The sequence below is a fragment of the Kogia breviceps genome, chromosome 18 (assembly GCF_026419965.1).
Source record: "Kogia breviceps isolate mKogBre1 chromosome 18, mKogBre1 haplotype 1, whole genome shotgun sequence".
Taxonomy (NCBI): Eukaryota; Metazoa; Chordata; class Mammalia; order Artiodactyla; family Physeteridae; genus Kogia; species Kogia breviceps.
In genome coordinates, this window is record NC_081327.1 from 8,900,015 (window position 1) to 8,923,547 (window position 23,533).

General features: G+C 55.4%; 3 protein-coding genes across 10 annotated transcripts in view; 2 read left to right on the plus strand and 1 right to left on the minus strand.

The window, feature by feature from the left end:
• Window positions 1–3,703, plus strand: part of ERCC2 (ERCC excision repair 2, TFIIH core complex helicase subunit) — a 19,625-nt gene extending 15,922 nt beyond the window's left edge. For both annotated transcript variants that reach the window (XM_067020196.1, XM_059045210.2), the window contains exons 18-23: window positions 605–697; window positions 797–869; window positions 1,090–1,160; window positions 1,265–1,408; window positions 1,537–1,680; window positions 1,990–3,703. In XM_067020196.1, the coding sequence (XP_066876297.1) occupies window positions 605–697; window positions 797–869; window positions 1,090–1,160; window positions 1,265–1,408; window positions 1,537–1,680; window positions 1,990–2,082 (618 nt within the window). In that variant the 3' untranslated portion in view covers window positions 2,083–3,703. The remainder of the gene's footprint in view (window positions 1–604; window positions 698–796; window positions 870–1,089; window positions 1,161–1,264; window positions 1,409–1,536; window positions 1,681–1,989) is intronic.
• The window catches only part of KLC3 (kinesin light chain 3), a 26,933-nt gene continuing 5,568 nt past the window's right edge, over window positions 2,169–23,533 (minus strand). Inside the window, exons 2-15 of one of the 7 annotated variants that reach the window (XM_067020202.1) lie at window positions 16,051–16,145; window positions 10,423–11,450; window positions 7,048–7,313; window positions 6,309–6,539; window positions 5,930–5,999; window positions 5,303–5,522; window positions 4,804–4,891; window positions 4,622–4,723; window positions 3,910–4,083; window positions 3,237–3,327; window positions 3,121–3,161; window positions 2,915–3,021; window positions 2,681–2,744; window positions 2,169–2,400 (exon numbers count right to left, since the gene is read on the minus strand). In XM_067020202.1, coding sequence (XP_066876303.1) covers window positions 2,329–2,400; window positions 2,681–2,744; window positions 2,915–3,021; window positions 3,121–3,161; window positions 3,237–3,327; window positions 3,910–4,083; window positions 4,622–4,723; window positions 4,804–4,891; window positions 5,303–5,522; window positions 5,930–5,999; window positions 6,309–6,539; window positions 7,048–7,305 — 1,518 coding nt within the window. In that variant the 5' untranslated portion in view covers window positions 7,306–7,313; window positions 10,423–11,450; window positions 16,051–16,145 and the 3' untranslated portion in view covers window positions 2,169–2,328. Of the gene's footprint in view, window positions 2,401–2,680; window positions 2,745–2,914; window positions 3,328–3,909; window positions 4,084–4,621; window positions 4,724–4,803; window positions 4,892–5,302; window positions 5,523–5,929; window positions 6,000–6,308; window positions 6,540–7,047; window positions 7,314–10,086; window positions 10,174–10,213; window positions 11,451–16,050; window positions 16,146–23,533 lie in introns of those variants that run through there. The other 6 variants (XM_059045232.2, XM_067020198.1, XM_067020203.1 and 3 more) reach the window with 6 other exon arrangements.
• Window positions 20,556–23,533, plus strand: part of CKM (creatine kinase, M-type) — an 8,881-nt gene continuing 5,903 nt past the window's right edge. Inside the window, exons 1-2 of the mRNA XM_059045246.2 lie at window positions 20,556–20,870; window positions 22,934–23,144. Coding sequence (XP_058901229.1) covers window positions 22,952–23,144 — 193 coding nt within the window. The 5' untranslated portion in view covers window positions 20,556–20,870; window positions 22,934–22,951. The remainder of the gene's footprint in view (window positions 20,871–22,933; window positions 23,145–23,533) is intronic.

Genomic DNA, 23,533 nt, shown 5'->3' on the forward strand with positions numbered 1-23,533 from the left:
AGCGTTGTAGTTTTAGCTTTCACATCTAAGGGCTGTGAGGTACCTCAGATTTACCTTTGTGTATGATGTAAGGCAGGGGTCAAGATTCATTTTTTTTCCCATATGGAAATCTAGTTGCTCCAGCCCCACTTAACTGAAAAGAGCTCCCCGCACTGAGTGGCACAAGTGACCGTGTGTGTGTGTGGGGGGGGGGGGGGGCGTGTTTCTAGACCCTCTGTTTTGTCTCTCTGGTCCATCTGTGTATCTGTCCTTTATTAGTACCACACATCTATTTCAGTGTCAAATATGAAATCTCAAGGCAGCCTCTGATTGGCTCTGCCTGGCCTCTCCACCTATCACCTGCATCCCAGTGGGCCATCTTGAGCCACATGCCTGTTCCATTCGTCCAAAGGATGAGGATTGGTTCCCTCCCCGGGTCACGGGGTTTTCCAAAGAAGTGACAGTACCACGACCCTCCCCAAGTCTCCAGTGGGCAAGCTGAGGCCTGGGGAGAGAAGTGGTCTGTTGCATGGGAATCTAGCAGAGTTGCGTTTAACCAGGACTCCCCTGTCCTTTAATCCTTCTGCCAACCCGCACCCTGACCTCCCTGGTGTCTTTCCCTCAGGGCATCCTCGAGAACATCCAGAGGAACAAGCTGCTCTTTATCGAGACCCAAGATGGGGCTGAGACCAGTGTGGCCCTGGAGAAGTACCAGGAGGTGGGTATTACCTGGGGAAGAGGAAAGTCCAGGGTGGAGAGGGGCCAGAGGAGGCAGCTCCGAGGTGACGCATCTCGTGTCCTGGCCTCCCCTCTGCAGGCCTGCGAGAACGGCCGTGGGGCCATCCTGCTCTCGGTGGCCCGAGGCAAAGTGTCTGAGGGAATTGACTTTGGTGAGTGGACTAGGCTCTCCCCTCCCCAGGTGCCTGCGTGGATGTCTGGCCATTTCTTCTCCCCCAGGAGACCGGCGGCCCATAGCCTGGGCACGCACGGGGGCTTCCCCCTCCTTCCATGCCTGGGTGCTCTGCAGGGCCCTTGGGGTGCAGTCACTCAAACAGCATGAGCTCCCGGGCCGCGCGAGGTCAGCCCTCTCACTCCCCCTCTGCCCCGCAGTGCACCACTACGGCCGGGCCGTCATCATGTTCGGGGTGCCCTACGTCTACACCCAGAGCCGCATTCTCAAGGTGAGCAGCGCCTGGGGGCGGTAGGACGTGAAGGCCTCTGTCGGGCCCTCTCATTAGGACTTGCGTGAGGAAGGGACGTTGCGCCCCCATCTCCGCACCCGCAGGCGCGACTGGAATACCTTCGGGACCAGTTCCAGATTCGAGAGAACGACTTTCTGACCTTCGATGCCATGCGCCACGCGGCTCAGTGTGTGGGTCGGGCCATCAGGGGCAAGACTGACTATGGCCTCATGGTCTTCGCCGACAAGGTGCGGGTTCTGGGGCCCCCGCCAACCAGGGTGTCCCCCAGTCGTTTCCCAGATGGGGTGGGCCAGGCCGAGGGTGCCCGGGCTCCCCCTGCCAGGGTCCTGACATCCTCCCTCTCCCCCACTCACAGCGGTTTGCCCGGGCCGACAAGCGGGGGAAGCTGCCCCGCTGGATCCAGGAGCACCTCACCGACGCCAACCTCAACCTGACCGTTGACGAGGGGGTCCAGGTGGCCAAGTACTTCCTGAGGCAGATGGCACAGCCATTCCACCGGGTGAGCTCCTCTTCCGGGAAGGGCCCTTGGCTTTTTCCCGGAGCCCCAAACCCAGCCTGGGAACTGGAACTGCGGGGACCTCTGGAAAGCCAGTCCTTCTCTAGCTTGGACACAACTCTGGCTGCCACCTCCCTCCCTCGGCCCATCTTCTGGTGACAGGGATGGGATGCCCTGGGTTATACGGGTGTTTTGAAATTCAGGCATCCTGACCTGTAGCCCCCCGAGCGGGCCACCTCTCCCTACTGAGTTGTGGACCCCTGTGTTAGGAAGTGTGGCAGCTGACACACACACACACCCGCCCCCCACCAGGAGGATCAGCTGGGCCTGTCCCTGCTCAGCCTGGAGCAGCTGGAGTCGGAGGAGACGCTGCGGAGGATAGAGCAGATCGCTCAGCAGCTGTAGCGGGGCCCTAAAAGGAGTTGGCCCTGGGTCCCTGCAGCTTGGAGGGCACCTCCAGGGGAGGTGCTTAAAGGTCCCTGCAGGACACCTCAGGCAGACGTTCTGGCTTTAATCACAGGAGGAGAGGACAGCGGGGAAGCCCGAGACACTGGGTGCCCCCGAGGGGTGGGAGCGAGTCAGGGAGATGAAAGGACTCCCCTCCCTCTCCTGCTCCTCCTGAGATGCCGCAGCCACGTGGTTCTGTCGCCTTCAGCGGGGGCCCAGGTCCTGGGTGCTGGCGCTGAGGGTCCAAGAGGCCTCGCTCAGGTGCCGGCTGGGGAACTGGGGACAGGCATTGGGGTGGGTGAGGGGCAGGACACAGCTCTGCCGCTGCCCCTAGGGTTACTCCCCGGCAGCCTCGCTGCCAGCTTGTCTGTCCTCATGGCCGTGTTGCTCGTCCTGTCCCCACGTCCACCCTGACTCCGGTCCATCCGTTCCCCCGCCTCTACCCAAGTTAAAGCCATCCGTGCTCCCTGTCCTGGTGTCCACTCCACCCTTCCCTTGCCTCTGGGCCTGCCAGTGTGGCCCCTCATTCCACCCTTGACCCGGGCAGCCCCCTCACCTGGTTCGCAGCAGCCCTGGAACCGTCCATGTTCAGCATGTTGAGTGACACGGCCCTCTTCATCCTGCAAAGGAAGGTTGGGGCGTGGGGCACGAGTGAGCCCAGGAGTGTCTGGCTCCCACCCTGGGAGGGACCTCACCAGCGCCAGGTTTGATTGTATGTGTGGCAGGGGAGATGGGAGCCATGGAAGGTTCTTGAGCGGGAGAGGGGCCACCAACCTGACCCAACTCTCACCCGGCTGCTCCCGCCACACCCTCGCCTCGGAGCCGGGAGACCAGCTTCTCGCTTCCCCGCCGGATGGACTCTCGGAGCTTGGAGAACGAGCTGCTCCGGCGAAGGGTCTGGGGAGGGCACCAGGGACACGGGTCAGTTCCCCCCCGCCCCCAATTCCATCCACTCCCCACCTCCACCCTAGGAGCCGAGGCAAAGCCTGTCCTCACCTGCTGTTCTGCGTCACCAGCTGTGCCTGTGTTGGGGGCTCCTGGGGAACAGATGGGGCCGTTGTGGTGGGGATGCTGAGGAGCCCCGAGGGAGAGGGGAGGGGCTGGGGGCTCACCGAGAGGGGCGGGCAGGGCCTCCCTGCTGAGGATTTCTTTGTACAGCTCCTCTGCCTGCTGGTACTTGTTCTGTTTCAGGTAGGCTGAGGCCTGCGGGGAGGGCATAGCCTGGGTGATCTTGGCTCAAATCTGGGAGCTGCCCAGGCCCCGGCACCGCACCCAGGCACATCCTTCCAGCCCCGCAGGAAGAAGCCCAGGTTTACCCCACACTCCAGGCCTTGGCCGACAGCAGGGTGGGCTTGGAGCCCAACCCCACCACTTCCCATAGGGTAGGTGACTTCCTGCCTCAGAGCAGGAACCTGTTCCTCACTCTACCTTGAGCCAGTGACACACCTCTCTGTGCCTCAGTTTCCTCATCTGCAAAATGGGGCAGCAGGAGCACCTACCTCAGGGCCCTTGAAGAAACGGACAGCACAGGCCAAGTCCTAAGAAGGGGGTTTAGCTCAATAAATGCTCTCATCTGCTCCCCCCGGTGCTCTGGCTTCCTCTTTGACTGGAGCTGTTCTCTGGCTGCCACCAACTTGCCTGTTTTCTGATGCTTCCGTGTCCTCTGTGCTGAGCAACCTCACCACTCAGGGCCCAGCTTGGAAGCCGAGTCTCGTGGGACAGCTCGAGGGCTGGGCAGAGGTGGGGCCCCAGGACCAAGACACCTGCGCCCCAAGGCGCCCTCACCAGGTTGTTCTTGGTCTTGGCCACGTTGGGGTCATGAGGCCCACCCAGGGCCTTGTAAATGCTCAGGGCCCGGGCGTAGTGCTGCTCCACCTCCTCGAACTTGCCCTGGTTCTGGCACAGCAGGGCCAGGTTGTTGAGCTGCTTGGCCACGTCCGGGTGGTTGGCGCCCAGGACCTAGGGGTCACGAGATCACAAGTCCTTGGGTCAGCAGGGCCTGGCGGGCCACATGAGGCCAACAGCCGTGATGAGGGTCATGGGTTGGTGGCTATAGGATTGAAGTGGATGGAGAATTACAGGAGGTTGGGGGCGGAGGGCAGGAACTGCACGGTCAAACTGGGGAGTAGCTGGGTCAGAGGTCATGGTGCAAAACCTCGTGATTATGGGTCAAACAGGTAGATCAAGGATGGGGTTGTACAGGTCACGTGGGGTTGGAAGGTCAGGACCGGGTGGGGGCACGAGGTGACCTATGAGAGTCAGAAGTCAAGACCAAACGGAAGTCATCGGTATGTCGAGGGTGGTGGGTGGGTCATGGGATTGGGTGCTCTAGGTTCAGATTGGAGGCTCACGATGTCAAATGGGAGGGGCACAGGTCAGAGGTCACAGGAGCAAATTAGGATCATGCAAGGGCCACAGAATTGAGCGCTGAAGTCAGGATCAAAGGGTGAGAGCCCCTCAGGACAGGGGCTCCGTGGGAGCTGGGTGGGGGCAGGACCTTCTCACGGATCTCCAGGGCCCGCTGGCACAGGGGCTCCGCCTCCTGGTAACGCCCACGCTTCCCGTAGAGGACGGCCAGGTTGTTGAGGGTGGCAGCCACCTGCAGGGCGGGAGAGGCGGGTCAGGGGTGGGAAGGCACAGCCCACAGCCCACAGCCCTCCCTCCTGGGCCCCCGCTCACCGCGGGGTGCTCCCGGCCCAGCGTCTGCTCCCGGATCTGCAGGGCATCCTGGAGAAGGTCTGTGGCCTCTTTGTACTTGTTCTGGTCCCTGTGGGGTGGCCCAAGGGTGGAGGGGCTTTGGCCAGGCTGGGGTAGCAGGCGCCACGGGCTGGGCTGAATCCTGCAGGCCCAGGGACCTGACGACCAAGCATGGGTGGCACCCTCTGGGGGTCCCCATACCTCCCGAGTCTCGCACAGGGTCCCCACACTCCCAGGTGGCTGCCAAGCTTGTGCCACCCCACGTCTCTTCCCCACTCCACTGTGGTCTCGCTTGCCCATGGGGACTCCTCTCTGCCTGGGTCTCAGTGAGCGGCCTCCCCAGATCTCTGTCCCTTCTCTCCACCACCACCCCTGGTGCCCTGTGCTGGCGGAGCAGGACACCGGGGTCCCCACCTCTTCAGCCCAACAACAGGTCCCCGCCCTTCCTGCCCCCTCCAGCCGTGGCGGCTGCAGCCCTCACCGGTACACCAGCGCCAGGATGTTGAGCATGGTGGCCACGTCAGGGTGGCAGTGGCCCGAGCTCCGCTCCAGATCCTCCAAGGCCTGGCGGCACAGCGGTGCGGCCACCTCGTAGCGGCCCTGTCCCGTGTACTGGAGCACCAGGTTGTGCAGGGTCCGAAGGCGGGCCGGGATCTCGTAGCCACCCTGCTGAGCAGAGACGGCCCCCGCTGCCTCGGGACCTGGGGGTGCCGGGCACCCAGTCACTGCAGGCCTCCTACTCCTACAGCCCCGCACGAGGGGACACGTGCACCCCAAAGCTACAGCTGCCTTGCTGGCCCCTGGGACCACGGGCCCCTGTTCTGACGTCTGACATTGGAATCACAGGCATCTTACTGGCCTGTGGGATGTGTCCTAGCCTGCGGGACAGAAACATGGGAGCCACCTGGCTCCCGGGGCCGTGGCAGGCCTGCTTTTGCAGCTTCCAGCGTCACCTGCCCGCTGTCACCCCCACAGCCCCCTGCTTCATCCTCCTGACACCCCGCCCTGACCTTCCCCATCCTCCCTCAGAGGCCGTGGGGGTCCAGCGAATCAGAAATGCCCCCCAGCCTGGGCCATTCATCCTCCTGGCTGAGCTCCCCGCACCCACCTTTCCTCTCCTCCTCCTCACTGGGGAACAGGGAGGTCAGGCTGTCCTGCCGATGGGGGGACTCGGGCTGCTGCAGAGAGGACAGGAAAGTGGGTGTCATGAGGCTTGGGAGTTTGAGTCAGAGACTGGGGTCCTGGATCCCAGGGTTTGAGGGAGGTGGTGGTCAGGGGTCTCCTGAGGGCTTGCGGAGGATCCTCGGGCTTTGTGGAGCAGCTGGGGGGCTTCTGTGGAAGTTCTAGTGGGTCTGGGATTTGTGGGGCTCTGCAGAGGGTCGGGGGGTTCTTCGGACGGTCTGGGGCACTGGGGGGCACCACGGAGGGATGGGGGCTGCGGGGTCCCCAGCACATCACGGGCCCCGCCTCGCTGGGTCCCGCAGCACCTGGCTCTCCGCCGGCGGGTCACACTGCTGCAGCTGCCCCAGGAACTCCAGGTGGCTCTTCTCCTCCTCCAGCTGGGCCACAGCCTCCTCGCTGGCCCGCAGCCGCTGCTGCGTCTCCTCCAGCTCTTCCCGCAGCCATGCGTTCTCCTGGGCCAGCCGCCGGGCCTGCGCTCGCAGCCGCTGCTTCTCAGCCTCCAGCGCGCCCACATACGCCGACAGCGCCAGCAGCACCTGCCGGGGAGGCAGGGGTGGCGAGTCAGAGGCATGGTCCCTCCCGCCCCCCGACCCAGCCCAGGGCCTCAGATCAAGCCAGAGCACCCCATTCTCTCCAGGGTGCCCCGGATTATACAGAGACTCCTCCGTTGCGGCTCCAGGGACGCTCGGAGGCTCTCAGGGACACACCCCAATCCTGCCCCGGGACCCCTCTGATTTCACCCAGGCACACAAATTACACTCAGGACACTTCACATTCCACCCGTGCAACCCCAAAGTCTCCCCAGGACCCACAGTTCCACGGAAGGGCCCCACGTGGTTCAGGGGTCCCTGTCGCACGTAAGGACCCCATCCGCAATGCAGCCCAGGCATCCCATCCCAGGACTGGAGCCTCCCCCTCCCAGGCCTGGCTCCCCTCGTCCTCCCTCCACCCAGGCTGCCCCCTCCAGCGCACCTGGCCCCCTCATCCCTGGGCAACCCCCAGGCCTGAGCCACATCCCCCATAGTTAAGCTGGCCCCCTCATACCTGGGCCTCACCCAGCCCCAGCTCGATGGCCTCCAGCGAGTGGCCCACCACCTCCTGCTTCTCTTCCAGCAGCTCCAGGCCAGCCACCGGGCCCTGTCCTGCCTGGGCCTCCGCCAGGTGCCCGGCCAGGCCCCGGTGCTCTGCCCGCAGGGCCTCCAGCCCCTGAACCACTTGTCGCGTCTGTCGCACCAGCTCCTCAGGGCTCAGGTGCTCCGGGCCCAGCCCCGTGCTTCCCGGGGCCGCCACCTTCACGGACATTGCTGCTCCTGGAGGAGACCGGGATCAGGGGGTCACTGCCAGGGCCGGGCGAGTCAGCCCCTCTGCCTCTGCACCCTGTGAGCCACAGGGCCCCTCAGCCCTCTCCCTGTCCACCCATCCCGGCCAGCCCTCTGCCTCCGTGCTCTCCTCGCTCCGGCCAGCACCCCGTCCATCCTGGCCAGCGGGCAGCGGGAAACCTTCTAGTCTCCTTCCCTGCCCTCGGCCCGGGGCCCTGCCCTGAGGGCGACTCCAAAACCTCATTACATATGATTAACCAAAGGAGGGCAAATAGCCATCTCGAGGCCTCCCACCCTCCTCAGCTCACCCGGCCAGCCCAGCCCACCCCGAGGACGCTGGCCCAGCACTCCCGGCTGTGTGACCTTGGGACCAGAGGTGCCCTCTCCCGCTGGGCGTGTGGGGCAGGACGTGTGGAGGCGGCAGCCTCTGTGAGCTCATTCTTAGGGTGTTCTTGTTGGGAACCAGTCAGACCACTGGGGGTGGGGCGGGAGGAGAGGGCCACGGGGCTGGGGTGCTGGAAGCAGAGGCCTCTAGACTGGGGAGGTCAGGAAGGGGGGCCCCGTGCGGTGGCTCCCGGAGCCCGAGGACCTGACAGACCCAGAGGAAACAGGTTCCACCCTCCACTGCAGACATGCTCAGCCAGCCCGAGGCATGCTGGGACACACGTGTGGCAGGCGTGGCCCATGGATGTCATATTGGCCATGTGACAGCTGAGGGTCTGAGGCCCAGATGGTAATGGATGGGGGGGTTCACATGTGGGACTTCATGGGGTTGTATATGGGTGACAAGGTCAATGACACATCTGGAGACAATGCCTCTGGAGCCCTCACATACATACACACACAAACATCTCTCAGAAATACAGCGTAATACATAGTGTCCTCAGAAATCACACACACACACACTTTCTCTTAAAAATACAACTCAGCACACTCTCACACACATCCACGTTTTCCTTTCAAAATATTGATACAACCTAATGCAACACACTAAGGCAGGCACACAAATACATTCTTCTTTCAGAAATAACACATACACACTCCCCTCCGAGAAATACAACTCAACACACAGGTATATTTTCCTTTCAGAAATAAAAGCCAGACATAGAAAACAAATTTATGGTTACCAAAGGGGAAAAGGGGTGGGGAGGGATAAATTAGGGGTTTGGGATTAACATATACATATGTAAAATCGATAACCAATAAGGACTTACTGTGTAGTACAGGGAACTATACTCAGTATTCTGTAATAACTTATAATGGAAAAGATTGTGAAATATATATATATATATATAATACAACTGAATCACTTTGCTGTATACCTGAAACTAACACAACATTGTAAACCAACTATACTTCAATAAAAATTTAAAAACAAAAGCCAACACACAAACTGTCTCCTCCCTCAGCCCCCCTCACCTGCAAAAAGATAACCAAATCCCAAATCACTTCCATTGGGACTGTCTCCTTGAACTTTTATGCCCATGACACGTGCCCTCTCCTACACTCCCACAGTCCTGCCATCACCTAGCGCCCCATCCTGTGCCCAGCGCCTCCTCCATGCTCCCAGGATTCACGGTCGACCCGTCACCATCCTCCCCATTTCCTTCCTTCCTCCCCACCTAGCCAGCCAGGGATTCGCACACACAGACACACTACAGAGCTTCACACGCAGACGTGCGAATGACCCCTGAGGCCAGGCTCTGACACCGTCACGGGTGGGTGCCCGTGGCACAGACAGCTGTAGAGACACAGGCATTTCCATGCTTTCCTCACACAGTCTCTCAGGCTTACTTCACTCAAGCCGCTGTGTTCCCCGGAACAGCCCAGAGCTTTTAGCACCTGTGCACATTCTCCCAATCGCATCCACTCAGACGCAGAGTAAGGGCAGGTGTGTAATCCTGCAGATTGTACATACTGCAGCCTCTCTATCGCCATCAATCTCTCTCTCTCTCTCTCTCTCTCTCTCTCTCTGTGTATATACCTGTTCGTGCATATATCAATCTCTCTATGTACGGAGTATCTAAGTGTGTGTATGTATATCACACCATACGTAGTCTCACACCCCACACCCGTTCATTGAGTCAACTCGAGAACCATGACCATCCTTCACGGAAGTTTGCGGACGTATAACAACCTCCCACAACATCCCGCACAATCTCAGACAGCTGAGCCGAATGTTCCAGACGCAACCTCTGCACAGTAACACAGCGACACGCACAGCCACACATCACTCGGGCTGTTTCCTTGACACACGCTGGCTCCCACACTCATGCCAGCCTCCAAACAGCAAACTCCCCTTCACCAGCTGAGCCCCGACCGCGCAGCTGACAACGATGATCACAGTCACACTCCACGCATCCATCCTGAACCCACAGTGCCCACCTCCTTGTCACCCCCCCGGTCTTACAGGCAGAGAGACAACCATGGCCACACAATTTCTTGGTGACACACCTAACCCTATAAACAGTTCAACTCCCTGCCAAACACACACACACACACACACACACACACAATCAGAGGTCGCTCACATTTTCACATCACTGAAACAGTTTCACATCATTCAAGCAGTCCCTCTGTGCCCTCGCAGGCTTACACGGACAGGCCATCTCCTGTACCCACCTGTACCCACAGCCTGACACCATCACACACACCTGAGCTTCGTACACCAGCTCATGCACACGCACGCACCATCTCCACACACACAAGCACGCGCAGGCGGGAGGCCCCCATCCTGGCCAGCCCCGCAAACCACGCAACTTACCCCTGGCCGGCCGGCCGGCCCAGCCCCTCGCGCCCCGGTTTCACCGCCCGCGCGCCCGCCCGCCGCCGGGCCGTCACAAGGGCCCCCTCCCGCCCCCAGGCCCCGCCCCGTCCTCGCTCCTGTTTACCTGAGCCTGGCGGAGGGGGTGAGGCCCCAGCTGGGCCTCCAGACTCCGGGGAGCCCCAGGGGGGGACAGGGGGCGTCCAGGGGCCCCAAGGCCCGTCCCCGTCTCCAGGCCAGAGGGCCCAGGGGTGCGCCAGGCCCAGCCCACACCCTCCGCCCTCGCCTCCATCCTCGCAGCTCCTGGGGTTCCCACCCCGCATTCCCGGCGCCTACCTGACCGCAGACAGCTCCCCGTTCTGCTTCGCCGCGCTGTGCCCGCCCGCCGCGCACGCCTCGCCGCGCACGCCTCGCCGCTTCCAGCTGCGCAGCGAGTCTCGGGCCGCGGGCGGGTCCTCCGGGGGGAGGGGCGGCCTGGAGCCACGCCCACGCAGGTGAGACCGGCCCCGCCCACCGCCCGGGGAAAGTTAAGCGCTGCGTCCCCGGCCCTGCGGCAACAGCAGAACTTCGCGCGCGCGTAGCCGGTAGCCTCTAGGGCACGTCGAATCTGAGATGATTCCAGTGCGCAGGAGGTCTGGAAACCAGAGTCTCGGCGAAACTAGAATCTTGGAAACTTTGGATCCCAGACGGATGGCATTCTTGCAGTGCCAGCCTTCGACTCTTTGCCTTGGCTGTGCGCCCTGCTTGGACATCTCTCCACACAGATCTCGACGTTTGTCTGGTCCCTTTTCAAAGGCCGCTTCCTCCGAGAGGCCTCCCTTGCCTGTCTCTTCTAAATTACACCTTCCCACCAAAACACAACTTCATTTCTCTGCTTGATTTTGTTCACAAAACTTTTCAGGACCTAAAATTATTTCACGTAACATTATAATTACTATGTTGTGTTACATCACATTATTGGTGAGGCTAAAAATTGAGCTCTGAGTTCACATTCGATTTCAGCACTTACTAGCTGCGCAGGACTTGGACAAGTAACTTAACCTCTCTGTCTCCGTTTCCCTAATCTGTAAAATTGGGGGTAGTCAAAGGCTGTGAGAATTTTTTTTCTGGCTGTGTTGCGTCTCCGTTGCTGCACGCGGGCTTTCTCTAGTTGCGTCGAGCGGGGACTACCAGTGCGCGGGCTTCTCATTGCAGTGGCTTCTCTCGTTGCGGAGCACGGGCTCTAGGCGCGCGGACTTAAGTAGTTGTGGCGCACGGGTTTAGTTGCTCCGTGGCTTGTGGGATCTTCACAGAACAGGGCTCGAACCGGTGTCCGCTGCATTGGCAGCGGATTCTTAACCACTGTGCCACCAGCGAAGCCGAGGCTGTAAGAATTGAATGCGTTAATATATGGATCGGAAGCATTTAGCAAATATTACCTACTGATTTTATGGTGTTGTATTATTGGTTCTACCCCACTAGAATGCCAGCTCCCTGAGGGCAGGGCTCTGTATTGTCAGTACGGTATCGTTAGCATTAGAACAACCTGGCGCAAATTAGGTGCTCAATAAATAGTTATCTTTAGCATTAGAACAACCTGGCACAAATTAGGTGCTCAATAAATATTTGTTGAGTGACTGACTCAATGAATCAAGTCCTAGAAACATAAATTGGCCAAAGCTGGGCGCACAGGATTCTAGCATCATCGAATTTGGTTCAAGGCGAGCTTTGCCAAACCCCGGCAGTACACCGGTCGCTGCACTAAAGGATACTTCCAGCAGAGGGCGCTGTTGGTCCGTAGACCGGGCACCAGATTCCCGCGCGGCTCTCTGCTCCTGTTTTCCGAGCCCCCGTGCAGATGCTCCCTCCTGCCGGAGGCCCTCTCTGACCACCCCAAGGCTGGAGGAAACGCCCTTCCTGGGCTCCTGCAACCTCCTGGGCTCCCATGTTCCAGCCATGCCCATCCTGAGTCATCACTTGTCTGTCTCCCATGCAGGACTGTAAGACCCAGGAGGGAAGACAGAGCCAAGGCAGTCTCAGTCCCTGCTGTGTGTGCCCAGTGCTACCCAGCACAGCCCGAACACAGAGAAGGCACTCGGGACAATGGTTGTTGACTGACTGATGGAAAATAAAACTCAAACTCACGCTCTAACTTCTCCAAGTATTTCTAGGGAACATGGTAGAAAGGGGCAGCTGAGTCCTTGTCCCCCATTGTTCTGGCCTCAGGGCACGGGACATTGGTTCTGGAACTGCCACACGCTTACTACGAAGCAGTGCAGGGACTGGAGCCAGATGACCTAGGTGCAAATCCCTGCTCTGTCATTTGTTGGCTGTGTGACCCCTGAGCCAGGAACTAACCTCTCTGGTCCTCACGTTCCTGATCTGTAGAAATGAACTCACATGTGTAACCTACTTTGTGAGGCTGATGTGGGGATTAATCAGTAATCCCTGTAAAAGGCTTAGAACAGAGTGGCACATGGTAAACACTGTGTGTGTATGTGGGGTGGGGGGTGGGAGGGAATTGGAGCCAGGTAGATCTGCATTCAAATCCTGGTCTTGACATTTCCGTTCCATGTTACCTGGGGCAAGCCATGATTTTCTGAGCACCTATTTCCTCATCTATAAAACAGGGATGGGGACTTCCCTCGTGGCACAGTGGTTAAGAATCCATCTGCCAATGCAGGGGACATGGGTTCGAACCCTGGTCCGGGAAGATCCTACATTCCACGGAGCAACTAAGCCCGTGCGCCACAACTACTGAGCCTGCGCTCTAGAGTCCGCGAGCCACAACTACTGAGCCCGCATGCCACAACTACTGAAACCCACTCGCCTAGAACACGTGCTCTGCAACAAGAGAAGCCACTGCAATAAGCCCGGGCACCGCAATGAAGTTTGCCCCTGCTCGCTGCAACTAGAGAAAACCCACGTGCGTCAACGAAGACCCAAGGCAGCCAAAAAATAAATAAATATAAAACAGGGATGATTGCACTCATCACATAGCATAGTGGTGAGGATTAAATGAGATAAAGGCTGAAAGAAGGTGTTAACCAAGGTGACCATTTGGGCTGGCCCTGTGCCAAGCACTTTTGCACAGCGTCAGCTGGGGCCGGCATTACAGAGTTCTTACCCGAGACAGGCCCTATGTCAGGTCTTGTCTTATAGATTAATTCTGTTCACCTTCACACCAACCTGCTATGATTGTCCTCATTCCACAGGTGAAGAAGATGAGGCACAGAGAGGTTAAGCGACTTGTCCAAGATCACACAGCCAAGGAGTAGCAGAGCCCCTGAATCCATACAGCCACCCTCTGAGGTAGGCACTCTTACTTGCCATAACTAAAAAGGAGGAAACTGGGCCAGGCTTCACTTCAGAGGACGTGGGGCTAGCCGGTGGAATCGGTGGGGTCTCTGGACTGGCTCTGCCATGTCAAAGGTTTTCTTTAAGATCACTCTGACGTCGGACTCTCAGCTGCCCCACAAGTACTCTATGTTACCAAAAGTACACCTTTCACAGCAGTCTTAAAGTTCGCAACAGAAGAATTTAAAGTTCCTGCAACATCCAATAACTGCAATTATTACCCATAACGGAATAGGCATAAGTCCTGCACAGACTGCTGGAAATGTTTTTCCAAAGCATGGTTCAGAACTGCAAATTCGGGACTTCCCTGGCAGGCCAGTGGTTAGGACTCTGCGCTTCCATTGCAGGGGCCCTGGTCGGGGGGAAATAATATCTTGCAAGCTGTGTGGCCAAAAAAAAAAAAAAAAAGAAAGAAAGAAAAAAGAATCGCAAATTGTTCCTAGAGATCATGTGGGAAGTTGTTAATATCTGCTACTTGGAACATAAGATTACCTTTCAGAATGAATATTGGTATTGCTGTTGTAAAATTGAAATCAGGCATTTAAAATCCTATGGAAACGCCAATAGCTGAGGAAATAATGAAAGTGACTGTCCCTTCCTGTGATTCACACTCTTCACGTGAAGAGGAAAGGCTTCCGCATTGAGGGCATCACTCCCGCTGAGGTTCATAGTCTTTCACGGCTACCTTACAACACACACAGGTAGTTCCTGTGGGGTAAATGGATTTACCCAACTGTGTTTGAAAACTGGAGGGATGCTTCAGACGTAGAGAACAAACGTAGGGGGAAAGGGGCAGGGGGTGGGGTGGGGATGAATTGGGAGATTGGGATTGACATCTATACACTAATATGTATAAAATAGGTAACTAATGAGAACCTGCTGTATAAAATAAATAAATAAAATTAAATTTAAAAAAACCCACTGGAGGATGCTTCTGATCATTCTTTCTGAGAACATTTGGGAAATTAAAATGTACTAAATCTTCCTATTTGTCTTTGAGTTAAAAATGTAAGAGGATTATGGACTGAACATGGCAGTTGGCTTGATAGCATCTGACTTGCGGATGTAAAAATAGTTGAATTCTTACTTATGTATCATTTATGATAGAGAATATAAATGTATTTATGAGTTCTTTTTATCATTTAGGTTGTTTTTGAGTTTCAAATTCATGTATTCATATAAAATTTAATATCAGAGCCCAAAATTGGCTTTTGGGATCCAGCCCTTATGTGTAAAATTGATATCCTACATCAAGGTGTTTTAACTATGATCTTGCAGAATCCAACAACTGTAATGGTGAGAATTGAAAATAAAGTAGAAGCATCTTTGGCTGAAAAAAAAAAAAAAAAAAAAGAAAGAAAGAGGAGGAAACTGAAGCTCAGAGAGGAGAAATCCCTCGCCCAAGACCACAGTCAACAAGGCAGCCAGCATTTGAACTTGATTCTAGCTGGGGGAAGGCAGCTCTAGTTCAGTCAAAGCATAACCAATTCCCTGGTCGCCTACTCTGTTGGACTCAATTTTTTAGCATTTCCACCTTTTTCCTCCACTTGCAAGAACGCTGTGGAAATTATTCCTAATGGTCCGTGAAAAGATCAAGGACCAATCAAACTCAGATGTCTTCAGTTGCCATGTTCTAATTTATCGGCAATAGGGTGGATAATGCTTTCCTGAATATTTCCTGGTTAGGTTGCTTTACCAGATGAAAAATGGCCAAGACAGTTATTAATTCAATAAAAATGCAGCAACCAAATGTGAAGATCTCAAACAGTTTCATTTTGAAGTATCCATTAAGAAACACTGGCTGAGGACTTCCCTGGTGGTACAGTGGTTAAGAATGTGCCTGCCAGTGCAGGGGGCACGGGTTTGAGCCCTGGTTGGGGAAGATCCCACATGTCCCGCAGCAACTAAGCTCGTGTGCCTAGAGCCTGTGCTCCACAACAAGAGAATCCACAGCACTAAGGCCCGCAGGCAGCAACGAAGACCCAACACAGGCAAAAATAAATAAAATAAATTTATTTTATTTATTTTTTGTTTGTTTGTTTTTTTGTGGTACACGGGCCTCTCACTGTTGTGGCCTCTCCCGTTGCGGAGCACAGGCTCCGGACGCGCAGGCTCAGCGGCCATGGCTCACGGGCCCAGCCGCTCCGCGGCATGTGGGATCTTCTCGGACCGGGGCACGAACCCGTGTCCCCTGCATCGGCAGGCGGATTCTAAACCACTGTGCCACCAGGGAAGCCCCAACAAATTTATTTTTTTTAAAAAAAAAGATAAAGCACAACTATTTTTTTTTTAAAAAGAGGCTGTGTCCAAAAAAAAAAAAAAAAAAAAGAAAAAAAGAAACACTGGGTGGGATAGATTGGGAGTTTGGGATTAGCAGATACAAACTATTATATAAAGGATGGATAAACAACAAGGTCTTACTGTATAGCACAGGGATATATTCAATATCCTATGATAAACCATAATGGAAAAGGATATGAAAAAGAATGTATACATAGATATATATGTATAACTGAATCACTGTGCTGTATAGCGGAAATTAACACATTGTAAATCAACTATACTTCAATAAAATAAATTAGAAAACAAAACAAAAGAGACACTGGGTAGAAGAGAAATTTGTCATACCTTTGAGCTTATAAATGTATTTTCAACATCCATCCATATACAACTAACTCCTGGTTGCATTTTCTATCAAACGATTCTTTGAACTTGTCTTCCTTCTAAAATCAAAATCATCCCAAATAAACTCATATTAACTAGTGACAAAAAAAAAGAAGAAGAAGAAGGCACTCAACAAAATCCCCATCCAATCACTTAAGGCCTCAGTTTGCCATGTCAGGAAAATGGGTAGATGCGACGGGGGCTTTTCTATTTTCATCTCTTGGCCATAGTTTTTAAAAAGCCTCCCCCCTTTTTAATTTTTATTTATTTATTTTTACTCTCTTAACTTTCATATAACATACAGCAGTGTGAATTATATTTACTCCCTTTTTTAAGAAGTAAAGTGCTGTCAGAAAGGATGTTCACAGAGAACAAAAGACTACAGAGTGAAAAGTAGGTCTTTGTCACTCCGTGATCCCCACTCTTCCAAGAAGCAAACACGATTACCAGTTTCTAATACTCTTCCTGAGATACTCCAGGGATATGAATTGTATGTGGATGTCTGAGCATGAGTGACCATTTAAGAAAAACACAAATGAGAAAAACCTTACCCATGGAGGTAGACTGAACAATGGCCTTGACCTTGAGTGTGGTCACGTGACTTACTTTAGTCAATAGCAGGATGGCACAAGAGCCAGTCATGCCAGTTCTGAGCTTCGACCTCAGGGGCCTTGAACGTTGCCTTTTGCGCCCAGGCACGGGCATGAGAAAAGCTTCCCCTGCATGGCTGCTCCCCTCTGGCCCACACGCCACAACGCCTCTGTAGTGTTAAAAGATAAACTGAGGTATGTTAAAACTGTATTGAGTTTGAGCAAAAATCGATTTGAATCAGGCAGCATCCAACCTAGCAGATAGAAAGGAGCTTCGAGGAACTAAACAAAATGAAAGACTTTTATAGGTGGAAGAGAGCAGAAACAAGAAAGTTGTACCCGGAAAAAAAAGCAGGCTGGTTATTGCAAGGTCATTTCCCTTTAGGGACGGCAGGAGTCTATCAGGCAGATCACCTAACTCGTGCTGATCTGAGTGGATGGTTTAAGGTTCCATCTCCAGGAGAGCCGAAACTGTCATTAAGTCTTGATTTGGTGGCATGGGGCTTAGCATTTTGAGCCTGTTGTCTTGTTTTTAACATAAGAGTATGGAGCAAAGCGTCCCAGTTGTGCCCAGCCCAAATCAGCCAACCCTCAGTCAACCGCACATCCATTTCAAAGCTCCTGCATTTTGGGGTGGTGTGTTTCACAGCATTTTTGTGGCAACAGGTGTATATATATATATTTTTTCTTCCCGCCCCCCCCCACTTAGCAATATATCTTGGTGCTATGATCTAAATGTTGTGTTTTCCCAAAATTCATATGTTGAAATCCTAACCTTCCAAGGTGATAGCATTAATAGCTGGGGCCTTTGGTATTAGTTGGAGGAGAAGCCCTCATGAATGGGATTGGTGGTCTTATAAGAGAGATCCCACAGAGCTCTCTTGTATCTTCTGCCACCTGCTACTTCCCAGCTGTGTGATTTTGGGAAAGTGACTCAACTTCTCTGGGCTTCACTTTCTTGACTTGTAAAATTTGCATATCTACCTCATAGGACTGTTGGAGAATTAAATTGGTTAATACACATACAGTGATTGAATCCTGAAACCAGACTGCTAGGGTGATGAAGGGGGCAAGGGGATGTGGGTACAAATTGTCAAGGCCTAAAGACCCAGAAAGAGACTCTGGGATGACAATATTGTCTGACCTTGCTGAGAGGCCTGAAAATTATCTTTACCAAAGCCTGAACCCACTCTCAGCAGCCCTGTGCCAGTATGATTCCCAGCTCTGCCCCTTCCCAGCTGTGTGACCTTGAGCAAGTCACTTAACCTCTCTGAGCCTTATTGTTGGGAATGTTAAATGAGCTAATATATGTAAAGCAGTTAGTCTAGTACTTGACATATAGGAGTGCTCCATGAGAGTTAACTGTTAGGGTGTAGACTGTGGAGTGGCCACTCAATATCCATGCTAACTTCCTTCTAGTATGTCCAGTTTTTCAGAGGAAGCATGATTCTGGGGGCAAGAGGTGTTCCTGGAGGCCCAGCCTAGAACCTGCTCCTTCAGCCCTTCCAACAATTTTGTGAGCACCTAATATCTGGTAGGAAAGCCCTTTCTGCTTAAGCTGGGTGAAGGGGTTTCCAAATGACTGATAAAGCTACTATTATTTACTTAGTCAACAAATACTCATTTATCCTGAGGGCACTGGGGAGCCATGGCAGGTTCTGAGCAGGAGAGGTCAGCAAGTAGGGAGTAGGTGGGACAGGGCAACACTGGGGCGGGAGCCGAGCGAGGAGGCTAGGGCAGGAGTGAATGTGGAGGTCTTGAGCTAGGGCAGGAGGGATGGACAGGCCTTGGAGACTGATGGGCTCAGGGGCTGGGAGTGGGAGGAAGATATATGATGGGGATTATAGTGCTCCCCAAGGCCAACTGTTCCTGTGAGACTCAAAGAAGATAAAGGAGGTAGAGCTTATGATACAAGGTCTGCTGGAGTGTTTGATTGGCTCAGCCCTGGTCACATGACTGGACCATTGCTGCAAAGGATTATGGGAAACCGAGTTTCTAACATTTTTGGCTTCTCCAAAGGAAGTGGTCAGAGGGTGGGGGGCTCCCCAGACACAGAAAGGGCTTTGGATGCTGTGTGGCCAAAAGGAATGTCAAATGTCCACACAAGGGGTTATTAGGGGTCCAGGGGGCTGAGCTGTGTGTGATGTGGCTGGATCCTGTCTCTCCCTTGCTCATAGCCCTCAGGGGGTCCTATCCCACTCACAGTGGGATGGAAACTCCTCCACGGCCCCTAGAACCCTACAGGTCTGCTCCTGTCTTCTCTCCAACCTCATCTTCTCCCTCCCACTCTCCCCTCTGCCCCATCTGCTCCAGCCCTCCAGCCGTCTCCCTGTCTCTCAGATATGCCAAGCCACTCCCACCTCAGGGCCTTTGCACCTGCTGTCCCTCTTCCAGATCCCCACATGGCTGGCTCCCTCCAGTCTCTGCTCGGATGTCACCTCCCCAGAGAGGTCTGACTGGATCTCCTCTGCTGTGCCATCACTCTCATCCCTTACCCTCTGTCACTTTCCTTCAAAGCCCCATTGTCCCTGACATTAGAGCATATATTGACTTGTTTACTCTCACTGAAATGTCACCTCCGCGAGGGCAGGGGTTTTGCTTATTTTCTGCTGTGTTCCCATTAAGTGCTTAATAATAAATAATTGTTGAAGTGATAAATGCATAATAATTCTAGACCAGTTCCTTTTAGTTCTCTGGGCCTCAGTTTCCCTAACTGTGAAGGAGAACTTTGCCACTCTGACCTTACTGGGAAGGGGAAGTTGGTGGAGAGATCAGGGGCTGGGCCCCAAGGAAAAGTTTTCTAAGCAGCTCCCCCTCTCAATAGTAACCTAGGGAGAGGTAGAGAGGGTCCCCTTTCCCTAGATCAGTGCCCCCATGCCTGGGAAGAAGTGGGGAAGACCGGGGAGGAGGGAGGAACCTCAGAGGGAAAGGAACGTTCTCTTCTTTGTTTCAATCCGGTCGCTCCCTGAACTCCTCCTGCTCCCTGGACTTGACCCCGCTTGCCCAAGTCTTGGCGCCTTCCAGGCGGAGGAAACAGTTTCCTCTGTGCCGTCCCATTTCCGCAGAATCTCATCCTCGACCCTTGAGGTCCCCCGTCACGGTCGAGGTGCTGAGAGCCCGGATCCGAGCGAGTCCTGCGCTCTGACCTGAGCCACCACCCAGCCCCCTTCCCCTGCGGGTGGGGCTGGCCTCCCGGGCTCGAGGCTGCCCTTGTAAGGAGGCGAGGCCTAGGGACACCCGAGATGCCTGGTTATAATTAGCCCGGACATGTGGCGACCCCACCTCCTCACACCTGCCCCCGCGCCCCCCCATCCCCAGCACCTCGGGTCCCCCAGAGGACACAGCGAGCTAGCTCTAAAAATAACCTCCCTTCCTGACAGGCCACGTCCCTCCCTGTCCCCTCCACAGCGGAAGTCTCCCAGTGTCACCAGGCGGGCGGACTGGAGTGGGAAAGGTGACCACCGCCTCCAACCTGGCTTTGAGTTAGAACCGCCCCAACTCAGCCCAGCCTCAGTTTCCCTCCCACCTGCTCCCAAGGAGGAAAGTACATCCAAGCACAGGCTTCTGGGGTCAGGTCGCCCCTGTTCCCACCTCGGCTTTGGTCAGATGCTCCCTGTAGCTGGGTGACAGCACGCAAATCACACAGCCTCGCTGGATCTGTTTCCTCTGCTGGAAAACCAGATACCTGACCTTCAGGGGCCGTTGCAAGGTTTCCCCAGGGCTAGGGCTCAGGACCTGCTGTTTGCTGGGGTCAAGGCCACTGGGGGCTGAGGAGAGGCTGGTGGCCTAGCGGAGGGCCAGGGGAAGGTGGCTTCTACATGCCTGGGACATTCCCTGACACTATCCCGTGGCCCCGGCGGGGGGCCAGCTGTCCCCGCCAGTCCGACTCAGCACTTGGTTGGGGGACCAGCTTGGTGGTGACGGGGGAGGAGGGAGTCTGGGCCCAGACCCTGGGGCGGCCCATACAAGGCCATGGGGATGGGCGCGAGGTATGCCTGGGTTCCGGGTGGGCACCATGCCTGGGTGGTGAGGTGAGAGGCTCAGCTGCCTTCCAGACCCTCCCGGGGGGCAGCCCCTCCCAGCCAATAGCACTGCCCGGGCTCCCCCCTATATAAGGCCAGGGCTGCGGGCCTTTCCTTCGGGTCAGTGTTGCCTCCGGGATACAGACAGCCCCTTCCAGCACAGCCCAGCCAGGTACTGCCTGGGGTGGGATTTGGGGTGGGGTCCAGAGTGAGGTCCTCCTCTGGAATCAGAGGCCGAGCTGGCTCTGGAAGGGGTCGTACGTGTCCTCCCCCGCGTCCTCCTGCACACGGGTGGGTCAGTGTGTGGCAAGTTGGACCCTGTGTCCGAGAGTCCCCTCCACCTGTGAGCCCCCGACTCCCGGCCGTGACTCGTGATCTCTGCGGCACAGGGTCCTGGGGAGGGTTCCCAGAATGGGAAGGCGTCTTGACAGCTGCCAGCTGTCACCCCCTGCAAGGGGCTTCGGGCCAGGCCTTGTTCATGATGGTTTGTCACCAGAACTGGGTGCCATAAACTGTGGGCGGTGTCTGTGTGTCACCTGTCAGGGTCTCTGCGAGGGCAGGGGCTGCGGGGTCTTTGTGTTGGTGACCTTGTGGGTCCTTATGGCGTTCCGCACAGTGTGACCTTGTGTCTAACTTTCCGTGGCTCCTGCATGAGTACCTGTGTCCCGGGTGTGTCCCTGAGCTTGGAGGTGTGCGAGTGTGGGTCCGTTTACGGCGTGATCTGGGGGTCCATGGTGACGTGGGGGGGTGGTGGTGCTCTGGGGCTATGACTGCTGGGGTCTCTTGGGCTCACCAACCTTGCTTCCGTGCCTTCTCCGGGCCTGTTCCTAGCAGGGATGGGGGTGGTGACATGCTCTGAAGGGTGCTCTCTGGGTGCTAAGCCCTTGAGCCCCACGGCCTGAATGCATATCCTCCCGGCCACCCTGGCCCACCTGTCTCTGGCCTGCTGACTTGGTGCAAGTCGAGCGCCTGGAATGTGGGGGTGGCGGCGGGGAAGGAGGAGTTTGCCAGACTCTAAAAATAAGTCCCCAACCCTGGACATCAACTCCAAAGGCTTTCGTGGGTTTCCATCCCCCTTGGCCTGATGCCTCGGCCTTCCCCCTCACCCTGGCCCCCATCTCCTTCCCACCATCCTACCCGCTTCCCATTCCTGGAGCTGGGAATGAGTAGCCCATCCCTACCACCACCACTAAGGGGTCCCTCCTCCTTCTGGGTCTTGTGGATAAAAGTAATAATGACAATAATAGCAGCCACCCCTCTAGGTATCAGGCCCCAACTCCACGCTGGGACCTGTGCTCAACCGGCCACATGCTTGAGCTCAAAGAATCCTCCTGGCAATCCCATGGGGAATGTTCATTTCACAGAGGCTCAGAGAGGCTGAGTGAGTGGCCTGGGGTCACACAGCCCGGAAATGGCATAGATGGGATTTGAACCCAGTTCTGTCAAACTCAGAGGCTGAGCTGTTCTTTTACTGTGCCCTGCAGGAGAGGTGTCGGCAAACAGAGGTGGGGGCAGGCACCCAGCCATCACTCCCATCCTGTCCCTCATCCCTCGACTGAGCACCCAAGAACTTTTATGGAGAGAATGTCCCTTTTCTGCTCGCACACTCATTGCCAGCAACACCCTCCATCTTCTCACCAGCTCCCCACAGTGTTAAAATAACAACAACAACAATAATAATAGCTGAGCAAAAAAAAAATGATTATTGTGTTCCAGGCACTATTCCAAGTGCTTTACATAATTAACTCACTTCATCCTTCCAACACCTCCATGAGGTGAATGCTATTATACCCGCATTTTACAGGTGAGTACTTTCAGGCACAGAGAGGTTAAGCAACTCACCCAAGGTCACACAGCTTGTTGTAAGTGGCAGAGCTGGCATTCAAAGCCAGGCTGTCTGATTCTAGAACCTACACTCTTACCCATGCCATGATTACTACTCTGGCGTGAGGGGTTTCCCCCTCCATTTTCCAGCTGGAGAAACTGAGTCTCTAGCAAGGTTACTAGTCTAGGGTCACCTGCCAGGATGCGGTGGAGCTAAGATCCTGACACAAAACTCTTGATACACCCTGTCGAGATTCAGGGACTCAGAGAGGGGACCCCTCTGGCTCCAAGTCACACAGCACAGGAGTCCGGACGGACCCTCAGGCCTGCCTGACCCCAGAGCCTGGCTCTGTTCTTTGGCTGGTCTCTACTGGATGTGAGCTAATCTTCCCCTCCGTCCCTGCCCACCAGGTCCCCCACGCCGCCACCATGCCGTTCGGTAACACCCACAACAAGTACAAGCTGAACTTCAAGTCTGAGGAGGAATACCCAGACCTCAGCCACCACAACAACCACATGGCCAAGGCACTGACCCCCGAGCTCTACAAGAAGCTGCGGGACAAGGAGACGCCGTCTGGTTTCACTCTGGACGATGTCATCCAGACGGGTGTGGACAACCCAGGTAAGCCTCCTTGGTGGAGCAGCACAGGGACCAGAAGGCGGGGGGGGGGGGCTCTGGAGGCTGCCTGCCAGCCCTCGATCCCACCTCCCTGGGTCTCAGTTTTCCCGTCTGTAAAATGGGCACCCTACCCATGGGGCTGTTGTGAGAAACAGATGAGTTGAGATGGGTGAAGTGCTTGGGACGGGGTCCGGCACGTGGTAAACCACTCGCTAAATGTGCAGGAGGATAATGTGAGACCCCCCCCCGAGGAAGCTAATGCATCTCCCAGGCCTCAGTTTCCTCACCTGCAAAATGGGCACCCATGTTGGGAAAACACAGGCATCAGTACACATGGTGAGGCACCTGGCACAAAGGGAGCGCTCAGACTCTGACGGAGGGTATCATGAGCG